This window comes from Melanotaenia boesemani, chromosome 8, assembly GCF_017639745.1.
Source record: "Melanotaenia boesemani isolate fMelBoe1 chromosome 8, fMelBoe1.pri, whole genome shotgun sequence".
Classification (NCBI taxonomy): Eukaryota; Metazoa; Chordata; class Actinopteri; order Atheriniformes; family Melanotaeniidae; genus Melanotaenia; species Melanotaenia boesemani.
The window spans coordinates 1,190,522-1,202,836 of NC_055689.1; the positions used below are offsets into that span (position 1 = coordinate 1,190,522).

The 12,315-nt window shown below is 40.8% G+C and overlaps 1 protein-coding gene across 3 annotated transcripts in view; it reads left to right on the forward strand.

Annotated features, from left to right (window-relative positions):
- Window positions 1-12,315, forward strand: part of kcnn1a (potassium intermediate/small conductance calcium-activated channel, subfamily N, member 1a) — a 147,910-nt gene that overhangs the window by 122,384 nt on the left and 13,211 nt on the right. The window contains exons 7-8 of one of the 3 annotated variants that reach the window (XM_041991453.1): window positions 5,959-6,086; window positions 6,468-6,476. In XM_041991453.1, coding sequence (XP_041847387.1) covers window positions 5,959-6,086; window positions 6,468-6,476 — 137 coding nt within the window. Of the gene's footprint in view, window positions 1-327; window positions 840-5,958; window positions 6,087-6,467; window positions 6,477-12,315 lie in introns of those variants that run through there. The other 2 variants (XM_041991454.1, XM_041991452.1) reach the window with 2 other exon arrangements.

Here is a 12,315-nt window from a genome sequence, read left to right on the forward strand (position 1 = left end):
TAAATGTATCCGTGTTCAAATATTTTGTCCTCCTTAAGTTTATTATTGTAGTGGACAATGCAATCATGTACATCATCACCCACAGTAATAAACATAAAGCAAGTTCTACCTGACAAAAAGAATAAACCCTGAAAGTGTACAAACTTTATAAATATAGAATTTATAGCAGAACTGTTGTATTGGGTTGAATTAGATTGCAGAGTTGTACCTGATGTAGTGGTCAGTGACTGGATATGCGTGAAGGAAAGCTATTTGGGTTTCTACGTGAAAATTTTCAGACACAAATGTTTATGTCCTAACAAACTCTGTTGGTGCGCTTGCCCTTAGGGACTCATCTCCACAGCAGCAGCAATTGGCAGCAGGACCACCAGCTCTTCTACTTCACAGACCACCTCATGAGCGCCACCCTGCTACAGGCAGTGATCTTGTAGTGCCATTGTTCTGTACCAGGTTCTTCTCAGCTACAGCCTCCAGGACGCCTTATCTGAGACTGTGGGCCTGTTGAACATCCTCATAACCCCACCCATGACAACAGCTGCAGATGAGAGCTGTTTCTCAACACTGAAAAGGATTGAGGCATTCCTGAGAAATGCAACAGGCAGGAACATCTGAATCTGCTGTACGTGGTCTCCATGGAGATGGAGCTCGTCAGGAACTGGACTGGTTTCAATCAGTCATTGATCATTTTGCTGCTTTGAAAGAAAGATGAGCAAATATTTACTATAAGTGATGTTATCTAAATAATGACAGTCTCTCACACACACACAATCTGTTAATGTTTTTAACAGTTTAATAGTTAATGTTTATAAGGCAATAAGTTAATCTCTATAAGCTATATATACATACAGTAGTAGCGGTTTAAAAGTTCCCCTGTTTCCATGATGGGTCCTTGACTGGTTCTTGACTGGTCCTTGACTGGTCCTTGACTGGTCCTTGACTGATCCTTGGCCGATCCTTCACAGGTCTGTGGGGGTAATGTAATCCCCCGCAATGATGTCGTCAGCGAGGCTCTGCCCCTAAGCAGCCCAAGTAAAAAAACAGCTGCAATCCCTCTTTTGTCCACGGGGAGGAGCAGTGATTTGATCTTGCTGCTCTCTAAACAGTTTATAATGAGCTGTGTCGCTCATTTGTTGCATTTTTGCCAACATTTAAAAAATGATTTGATTTGAAAATGGCGTCAAATAAATGTATCAAAAAAGCCGACATGTGTAGCTAATGGTGTTATGAGGCAAAGCACAACCTCCTCAAGTCGGCTAAGTGGTGAATGTCACTAGCAGCGAGCTTTCTAAACATCCCGAGGAGCGCTGCCAGCGGTCATTTGACTGCAACGTAAGTTATTCACAGTGGGGGTTGATACAGCTGCTGCATAACTGAATATTGACAAAATCATAACGTAATATCGGCAGGTAAAAATAACATAATACTGATAATGTGTAAAGCAGGGATCACAAAAGTCCGGACCCAGCCCAACCTATATTCTGAATTAGGCCTCAAAGTGCTATTATCCTAAGTAGATAAGTAAATAAATGGTTTATACTGTGAAATGAAGTGTCCCTGGATTTTATTCATAGCGATCTAGTGATAAAACGTGATAAAACGTCATACAGCTGTGTCTCAGTGGTGGGACAGCTGCCTGCCCGCTGTCTGAAGCAGGCACATGCGCAAAGGCTGGTAGGAATGACAGGAACCAGCAGCCTATCAGCACACAGGGTTTGTGATCTTACAGCCAATCAGAAGCAGAGTAGGGCGGCCATTTATTACAACTCCATAGCCGTGATATACGACAGTTTGGCTGAGAAAGAGTCTCCCTGAGCGGCTCTGTGGAAGTTTAGACGTGCTAAACTGCTCGTAAATATTGATGTGTTTACTTTTCCAAACAAGTAAGCAGGTAAAACTATAGACAACAACTATATAATAAAAGTCCTAAAATACCAGGTTCAGCCGTTTAGTTTTTAATACACTATAAGCATGGTAGCGTGACTGGCGGTCATCAAAAGACCGCTGGCGACGCTTCCAGTGTTTAACACTAGAAAACCCAGAGATTTCTTACCCCTCTACCATGCCCAGAGTACAACCAAAAGGCTGCCCGGTTTGAAATTAACAATTCAATGGCCAACGATTAGCACCTTTACATTTGTAAACACAGCCATTACCTGCCGTTAGCTGTTCAAGCATACTCCTTGGGGGGAGGAGTGTGCTTGAAAAGAGCCTTGTGGACTGTGCTGTATAGTTTCACTCACCACAAACGGTATTTGTGCTTTTGACCATTTCTCACATTTTCATGTACCCTTTATTGAGCATTGGTCATGTGAGTTTTCATCGTCATCACACTATTGTACGCCCAGCTTGCTTTCAAGTGAGAGATTATCACGTTTCTGTTTCCACAAAGGCAAGAAGGAAAGCATAATCAAGTATTTCAAATGAGAGATAATTACATTCCTTTTGACCTGGGAACAGAAAAGCAAAATCAATTTAATGTTCCTCACTTCCTAATATGGTGCAACAAGGTTCACAGTCCTCAATGTTTTTAGTAAAAAAAAAAAAAAAATTAAAAAACACCTTACTAACAGGGTGGAATGGAACATAACAGAGTGGAACAGAATATAACAGGGTGGAAAATATTTGTTCCCAATTCCAAATAAAAACGCTTCAATGGCCAGATGATCAGCAATGAATAAAGATATTTCTACAGTGATCCAGATTTTTTGTTTGTTGTTTTTTTTGTTTTACATTTTAGATTTTGTAAGAGATGGGTGTGTTTTAACAACAGCAGTTTTATCCGTGACTTTAATCGATAATTATTATCATTATCCAGTGTATAAAAATGTTGGTGTAAAAACGCCAAAGATAGATAAGCATGATGCTGAACTTCGTGGTCTTAGCTCCTGGTTTGGTGTGTCTTGTTCTGTTTATTATCATTCTGAAAGGTATACCAAGTTATGCAGCCCACAACTTGAACAAAGGCTAAATTCCTCAACATTCGCACTTGCTCCATAAAATTACCATCTCCAAGGCTCCTCCACCACCACTTTGACTATGGATTGATAAGTAAATGAGCCGCAGTTTTGTAATTGTTGCATTGTCAAAACAGTTCTGTTAGTGTTGTCACACAAAATTCAGTAGACTAGTTGGTTCCTATGCAGTGAATTTACATGTTATTACAAAAATACACAATAATAAAATAGGCAAGTGGCAAGATTAGAATAATGTTATAAGTTCTGCGCAAAGACTCCTTTTTCATTTTCCAAAACAAAACTGACATAAACAATCTTGAAAAAAATATGCACGTAGGCTATGAGGAAAGAATGAATGCAATGAAGTAGGGACTGGTTGAATAAACACGGTTTAACTGGACGCCTAAGCGAGCGCGTTGCAGGATGGCTCCAGATTTTATTGTCAAATGGTTCCAGGTCAACCAAGTCCGAACTGCTTAGAGCAGAGTCCTGCACGGTTCCGTTTTGCTACGCATACCTGCTCTAACCCGTTAGAATGACTCCCGAACCTGACTCGTCACCAATGTATTTATTCCATTTAAATCCGAACCAGACTGATGTTTAACCCGCGACCCGAGCCATTAACGCATCATTGCCATGCTGCACCGCTTCTTTTCCATTATTATAGCCTATTGTTGTTTTATCATTGTGTTAATCTAAAACACATAGATAGCCTATGAATGTTTATTTTAAGCTTGCTCAACATTTTTAAAACAGCTTTATATTCCTCTGACTGAACCATTTCAGAGTGAAGACTAAACCAGACCAGTGTGTTTTATTTTGCCACTGAGAGGGTATTTATAATAGGCTACTCGGAGATTGCTGTGCTTTAACAAAATGTAATCCACCTTTCCTGGCAGCAGCTGTGTTCTCCGTTCCTGGACTACAAATCCGGCGGCAGAAAACTCTGCTGCGCAAATACCAGCGTAAAATAAACTTTCATATATTTTCTCTGTGTTGTTGTAGTATATTCAGATGATAAAACAACAATATAATAAAAAAGAAGACTTGGAAGGAGGAACAGCGGTGCAGTAGGCTATGGCACACGTTAACGTTAAAAAGCACACTGCTTGTTGTAAATACTTGGTTTATGCTTTAAGAGGTAAATATTTTGGTTAACATGTTGAAGAAATATCGTTGTTTCTTTTTTCATCTCTTGCTATGCTATTGAATTTGGCAACATTAACATGGAAATTCACTGCATTAGGACCGACTAGCCTACTGAATTTCTGGTAGCATGACAACACAAACTGGACTCGTTTGACCACTCTTACCCAATGTGCAACAATCACAAAACTGGGTCACTTGTTCAGCTGCCTCATTGCGGCTCATTTACGTATCAATCCACAGTCAAAGTGGTGGTGGAGGAGCCTAAGAGATGGTAATTTTCTGGAGCAAGTGCGAATGTTGAAGAAGGCGCATGTTCAAGTTGGGGGCTGCATACAGTACCTTTTGGAATGGTAATCAGAGCGTGTCGGGGAATAGCCCACCTGGAGGGGTGACGTAATCGGGATTCCCGGCGAGCAGGAAGTCGCAGTACAGCGAGTGTTGGATGTCCCCCCGCGATTAGACACATTGAAGTGGAAGAAATTATCTCCGATCCTGCGTGGGGCTTTTATCTGTCGCCCTGTCTTCTTATGGAGGTGAAATAAATAATATGAGAATAAAATAACCCTTCCTAGCTACCTCAAACAGATTCTGTGTTGCTTGATCCAAATCTGATTTGTCTATGTTAATAATGCTAATATTAAAAGATTAATCAGTATGATAAATACATCCTATTGAGAATAGAGCTAGGGGCTGTGATCCAGTATTTGAAAGGTTTTATTAACCTACTAGCATTCATTTCTGAATAAAACAATTGGCAGCGCACAAGCATGTTACAATTTCACATTCCACGTCAAACGATGATTATGTATTAAGTTTTATGCATTTTTATGAATTGTGACTGGCCATCAGAGGTGCTTTGAGTGGCGCCTCTGCCGGTCAGTGTAAATTCAGATAAAATCTGACAGACTACGGGCGATGAGAAGTCTGTGAGAGAAGCGCCATCTTCTGGGTCTACCCTATATTACAAGGAATGGGTGGAGTTTGATTAAAACATCGACACTCCCAGGAGAAGGAGGGGGCCTCTCTGGCGGCTGGAAGTTGGAAGGCAGCTGGCTGGAACTGGAATGGAACTGGGCTGGTATTCGGCTGGCTTTCAGCTTGGATGGGAACTTTTAAACCGCTACTACTGTATAGACAGACAAATATGTCTATATATCTTATCTGAGATTTATGAATTCTGCTCCTTCTGTGACTGTAACTAGCCTTCTTCTTTCATAAATAGCAAAAATTGCAAGAAGTGAAGATCCAAACTGAATATACGCTTTCAAATAAACACTTTGTTTATGACTCATATCTGGTCCCCTCTTCTCAGTTAATAGTAAAGCATATATCTCTTTCAATGTTCAGTGGTATTTGATGGTAAACTAACTGACAGTTTGTCTGCTGATGACCACTTTCAGAGTCAATGGATGGATGGATGGATAGATGGATGGATGGATGGATGGATGGATGATGAATAAATGATGGATGGATGATGGATGGTTGATGGACGGATGGATGGATGAATGGATGGATGGATGGAAGATGGATGGTGGATGGATGGATGATGGATATCTTCATCATGACACGTCTGCCCATGTTTGTGGACCCTCTGCCCGTCTGGCGTCTCCCTGCCATCTCTGTGGTGATGCAGCTTTTTTTGTTCTCACGCAGTAGTTTCACAGAAGGTCAAGAACATTTCAGAGCTGCACAACATGTCTAAAGTCAATCTTTGTATTTGAAATATTTCTGAGTTGCCTACAAAGCAATGCAGAAAGCATAGACATGGAGTCCTGCTTAGTTTCTATAATCTCATGTTTCACTGGAGTTTCTGTTTGTTTCAACATCAAATGTCTTTTTCAACCTTGAATCACAGGTGAAGAACACAGCTGCCAATGTACTCAGGGAAACATGGCTCATTTATAAACACACCAAGTTGGTCAAGAAGATCGATCATGCCAAGGTGCGGAAACACCAGCGCAAGTTTCTCCAAGCCATTCACCAGTAAGTCCTGCACTACAGCCACTTCATACATCCAGATGTTAGAATGTGAGCATGAGCACAAACAAAAGTTCCTTCAAATCGTGTGTTTTTTCTATTTAAGGCTCCAAACATTCATCACTTGTATTTCTAATATTGTAGTGAAATGTAGCCATAGATAAGTAGCTAATGCTGTTTCATTTGACTGTTGTAAGATCTGACAAACACACATCACACACTACAAAGTGCTGTAATGGTTCCTGTTATTACCCCCTGCCACCCCCCTCCAGCCCTTCTTTACCCTGCGCTTACAGCAGCTAGTGTAATGGTTTCACTTGTTTCGTGAATGTTGTGGGGTTAAAACTCTGTACTGTGTTCTGTCCTTGTTATGCTCTATCACTGCAGAGCTCAGAAGTAAGTTGAGTCTTCTATGTACCCTTCTCCTCCTGTTCCCCCCCCCCCCCCCCCCCCCCCCCCACCACCCCCACTCTCACGTCTGCGTTTGACATGCATGAAATAAAAGCTAGACGCTGAATTGTTTTAGGTTGGGTTTTTTATTATTTATTTATTTATTTGTTCCATTGACTTCCCTCCCATTTCTCTCTTGAATGGAATGAAAGCGCATCAACATCATGCACCAGTGGTAGTAATGGCGGGTTTTCTGGAGAGAGAGAGTGCGTGAAAGAAAAGTTTTATTTAAGCAGAATGAGCCTGGACCTTTGTTGGACCACCCAACAGTTCAAACTCATCTACAACGCAGTGGTTAATATTGCAGATAATTAATATCATGTAGCTGCTCTGTGGGGCTAATTAACCTGCATCAACAGAACCCATCATACACACCTGGTTTTGTGATGACATAAATACACTCAATGCTCTGTGGTCCTGAAGTGGTTGAAATGTTTGCTGTTCATTTGGTTTCTGCTTATTTTACAATCTAATATACAACCCAGTTCCTAAAAAGTTAATACGCTATTTAAAACGTAGATGAAACCAGAAGCTAATCATCCATCTTTAATTCCCAGTAGAAGATCAGCAACATGTGAGAGTTTAATCTGAGACATTTCACCATGTGATGGAAAACATGAGCTGATAGTGAATCTGATACAGCAACATTTTGAGAAAAAGTAGTTCCAGGATAATGTGCAGTATGGTATAAAAAGAATTTCAGGGTGATGTTCAGCGAAGACTAAAAACTAGTTCCAGGGTGATGTTGAGCACGGAGTAAAAAGTAGTTCCAGGGTGATGTTCAGCACGGAGTAAAAAGTAGTTCCAGGGTGATGTTCAGCACGGAGTAAAAAGTTGTTCCAGGGTGATGTTTAACACGGTGGAGAAAGTAGTTCCAGGGTGATATTCAGCACGGTGGAAAAAGTAGTTCCAAGATGATGTTCAGCATCAGCATGGCAGAAAAAGTAGTTCCAAGGAGATGATCAGCAATGTGTAAAAAGTAGTTCCAGGGTGATACTCAGTATTGTGGAAAAGCACGGCGTAAAAAGTAGTTTCAGGCAGATGATCAACACGGTGGAAAAGGAAGTTTCCAGGGTGATGTTCAGGACGGAGTAAAAAGTAGTTCCAGGATGATGTTCAGCATGGAGTAAAAAGTTGTTCCATGGTGATTTTCAGCACAGACTAAAAACTACTTCCAGAATGATGTTCAGCACGCATTAAAAAGTAGTTCCAGGGTGATGTTCAGCAGAGTGGAAAAGCACAGTTTAAAAAGTAGTTCCAGGGTGATGTTCAGTTTGGTGTAAAAAGTAGTTCCAGGGTGATGTTCAGCACGGTGTAAAAAGTAGTTCCAGGGTGATGTTCAGCATGGTGGAAAAAGTAGTTCCAGGGTGATGTTCAGCATGGTGTAAAAAGTAGTTCCAGGGTGATGTTCAGCACGGTGTAAAAAGTAGTTCCAGGGTTATGTTCAGCATGGTGTAAAAAGTAGTTCCAGGGTGATGTTCAGCACGGTGGAAAAAATAGTTCCAGGGTTATGTTCAGCATGGTGGAAAAAGTAGTTCCAGGGTGATGTTCAGCATGGTGGAAAAAGTAGTTCCAGGGTTATGTTCAGCATGGTGTAAAAAGTAGTTCCAGGGTGATGTTCAGCACGGTGTAAAAAGTAGTTCCAGGGTGATGTTCAGCATGGTGTAAAAAGTAGTTCCAGGGTGATGTTCAGCACGGTGTAAAAAGTAGTTCCAGGGTGATGTTCAGCATGGTGTAAAAAGTAGTTCCAGGGTGATGTTCAGCATGGTGGAAAAAGTAGTTCCAGGGTGATGTTCAGCATGGTGTAAAAAGTAGTTCCAGGGTGATGTTCAGCATGGTGTAAAAAAGTAGTTCCAGGGTGATGTTCAGCACGGTGTAAAAAGTAGTTCCAGGGTGATGTTCAGCATGGTGTAAAAAGTAGTTCCAGGGTGATGTTCAGCATGGTGTAAAAAGTAGTTCCAGGGTGATGTTCAGCATGGTGTAAAAAGTAGTTCCAGGGTGATGTTCAGCACGGTGTAAAAAGTAGTTCCATGGTGATGTTCAGCATGGTGTAAAAAGTAGTTCCATGGTGATGTTCAGCATGGTGTAGCATCTCTTATTCTAACATGTCTGGAAACGTCTGTTAAGTGAGGAGACCAGTTGCTGGAGTTTTAGGAGAGGAATGTTGTCCCATTCTGGTCTGATGCAGGATTCTAGCTGCTCTACAGTCCTGGACCTTGGTTGCTGCATTTCTGCTTCCATGATGCTCCAGATGTTGTGTACTGGTGAAAGGTCTGGACTGCAGGCAGGCCAGTTCAGCAGCCGGACTCTTCTCCTGTGAAGCCATGCTGCTGTGATGGATGCAGGATGTGGTTCAGCATCGTCTTGCTGAAATCTGCAAGGCCTTCCCTGAAAGAGACGTTGTCTGGATGGGAGCAGATGTTGCTCTAAAACCTCCATGTACTTTTCAGCATTGATGGAGCTTCACAGATGTGGAAGCTGCCCACGCCATAGACACTAATGCAGCCCCATCCCATCAGAGATGCAGCTTTTCACCTGTCCACTGATATCAAGCTGGATGCTTCCTAGCTGGATGCTCCCTCTCCTCTTTAGTCTGCAGGACACACCGTCCATGCTTTCCACAAACTAGTCCACATCTTCATCCAGGTTTCCACTTTGTCTCAGACCATTTTAAATGAGCTTTGGTCCAGAGAAGAGGAAGAAGGTTCTGGATCCTGTTTACATCTGGCTTCTTTTCCACATGATGGAGCTTTAACCTGCATTTGTGGGTTTCAGGGTGAACTGTGTTCACAGACAGTGGTTTCTGGAAGTCTTCCTGAGTCCATGCAGTGGTTTCCAGTAGAGAATCATGTCTGCTTTTAATGCAGAAGATCACCAGCATCCAGCCTTGTCCCCAGCACACAGAGATTCCTCCTGATTCTCGGAATCTCCTGATGATATTCTACACTGTAGATGGAGGATCTTCAATGTTTGAGGAACATTTTTCTGAAATTGTTCCACAGTTTTAGATCCAGTTTGTCTCAGATTGGTGAAGCTTTGTCCATCTTTCCATCTGAGAGACTCTGCCTCTCTGAAATGCTCCTTTTATACCAGTCATGTTACTGACCTGTTACCAGGTAACCTGGTTAGTTGTCAAATGCTCCTCCAGGTGTTTCTGGTTTGTACCAGGTACTTTTCCAGCCTTTTGTTGCTCCTATTCCCACTTTGTCCAGACATGTTGCTGCATCAGATTCACTATCAGCTCATATTTTCATCACATGGCGAAACATCTCAGTTTCATCATCTGAGATGTTGGTGATCTGCTACTGGGATAAAATATGGGTGAATGACATTCTGGTTTTATTTATATTTTACATAGTGTCTTAACTTTAATGGAGCTGGGGTTATAATAACAGACAGCACAGGTTGATTGATGACACAATTAAAAAATAAGAATAAAGGAAGAAATTGCATAAAACAACAACACGTTTTTTTTTTTTTTTTTAAACAATTCTGTACATCATAAATATGGTTTTAGCTGTTACCCCTAGTCTTTGACAACCATAACCGAGTCTCATATGAGCTGTAGTGGTTTCCCACTGAGATGTGCGGTAAGCGAGTAGTCTTTCTCTCTCTCTGCTCTGATACACTGATTTACACATAAATAAATGTCCTTGAGTGTCATCCTTTCTCATAACTGGCCAAACAGGAAAATTCTTCCTCCCTCACATTTAGATGATAACAATGAGATGCCCCGACCAGCAACGAGACGTGTTTCAAATCAGCATTAACAGTCATTTCATTAGATAGATAGATAGATAGATAGATAGAAGTACTTTATTTATCCCAAGCTGGGAAATTTAGGTGTTGCAGCAATACAGTCATTTAGCAGTTGTGCTTCTTAAGGTAGCAAAAAATGAAAAACAGTATAAAAATTTCAATATTTACAAGACTTATACAAGGAGATATTTAGCTATACACAGTAAGAGTGAGAATAGCCAGCGGATAATATAGTCCAGTGCAATGATTAGTGGTGAGAGGGTTGAGTGTGTGGCGCATCACAAACATCTCCAATGTTTGTTATTCCTGTTATCTGAGCTATCAGTCATTGATATGATCAATTCAATGATCAATAAGCCGACGGCATCAATCAAAATCAAACAAACATGGAAACCGTAATTATTTGTTTCAGTAAAATGTGGATATCTAACGGTGGGTGAAGTCAGACTAACTTGGTTTTTATAAAATTGTTTTTCTAATTTGTTATGAATGGAAGTGATTGTGTTAAATCAGCTGTGGTTTCGTCCCATATTGATCGTGAACCAAACCATATCATGACATCAGCCAATATCGACCCATTAGCAACTGGATGGATATTGTACCATGATGAAATTGGTGATTCACAGTTTATTTCTGGCCAGCATCATTTCTTTTATCTGTGGCATCACTCACACACTTCAGCTCATGGACATTCGCTCAAACACGCTCACAAATGCAGCAAACAGCAGCTGAGCTCACATTTCATTGTGCACAAAGTCCGTCATGGTCCTGCACGCTCACCGAATGACCGGTGTGGACGTATCACTCAGCAAAGGGCATGCTTGTTTTCTCCTGTTTTTCCATGTCTTCCATTTGGTTGGAAAAAGATGGGAATGTTTGTATTTTCAACAGGACTGAGGGGTTTGCACATGGAAGCATACTGCATTCTTTATTTGTCCAAGCAATACATGCTTTTTACCTTTTATATTGAGACCTTTTCTTCTTTGGGCTGAAACTAGAGGTGGGTGATTTGGCCAAATATGGTATGAAAATCTTCTGAGTCTGAATCACAGACCTCTCTTTTAGCTGAATCGTCTGAACCTGTAACTTCAGCTGAAGGCAAAAGTTCTGAATCCTCAACACATGAGTTCCATTTTCTCCTTGATTTTCTCAGAAATGTCGGAGTGGATGTGGTGACCTCTGCTCACCGGACCGGATGCTAATCTTGGTATTACATGACGTTCTGTTTCCTGTTTGCAGAAACATTTAAACCTCTTAGAAATGAGTTTCTGCCATTTCGAGATAATTGATGAGTTCATTATTTCAAAATGTCAACATAAAACAAAAAGTGTCTGCAGCCGTGAAACTATGGCCACTGTGAGACAATGCTCTAATAACCCCTAGAAAATGTTCAATAGTACAAATAAAACTATTTTTTATGTTGTTTTATTTGGTTAATTTTATTTAATATATTGCCTTGAAGGGTACTTTCTACTGCTTGTAGTTATGGTGTTATGGGCGGATTTGAACAAGCCTCAGAATGGCACCCTGTAAAGCACCACCCCACAAACAGCTTGAGGAAATTCTTCATCAGTTTCCACATCAGAGAAGACGTTGTTGTCTTTTCTATGAATAAATAAGCAAAAAAGTCCTCATAAAGAAGAAGGAGGAGTGCCTGGATAGACGGCCTCTGTGAGACAAAAGATTGAGACCAACAAACATCATGACAGAAACAGAAAAACTTTTTTATTAAAACACTTTTTTCACATCCTGGTTGGATTAAAACACTACTTGGTTAAAGTAAGTCAGTGATCATTTCCCCTGAAATACATTCTTTTTACAATGCAACATCACCTTCATGGATACCGTTTAATGGGTTGCCATGGTTACATGTAAACACAATACAGTTTACATTGTTATAGTGACTGTCACCGTGACAGATGCCATATTGATGGACTTCTTACTACATGTATATCATATATATATATATATTTATATATATTTATTTATATATATATATATATATATGTGTGTGTGTGTGTGTGTG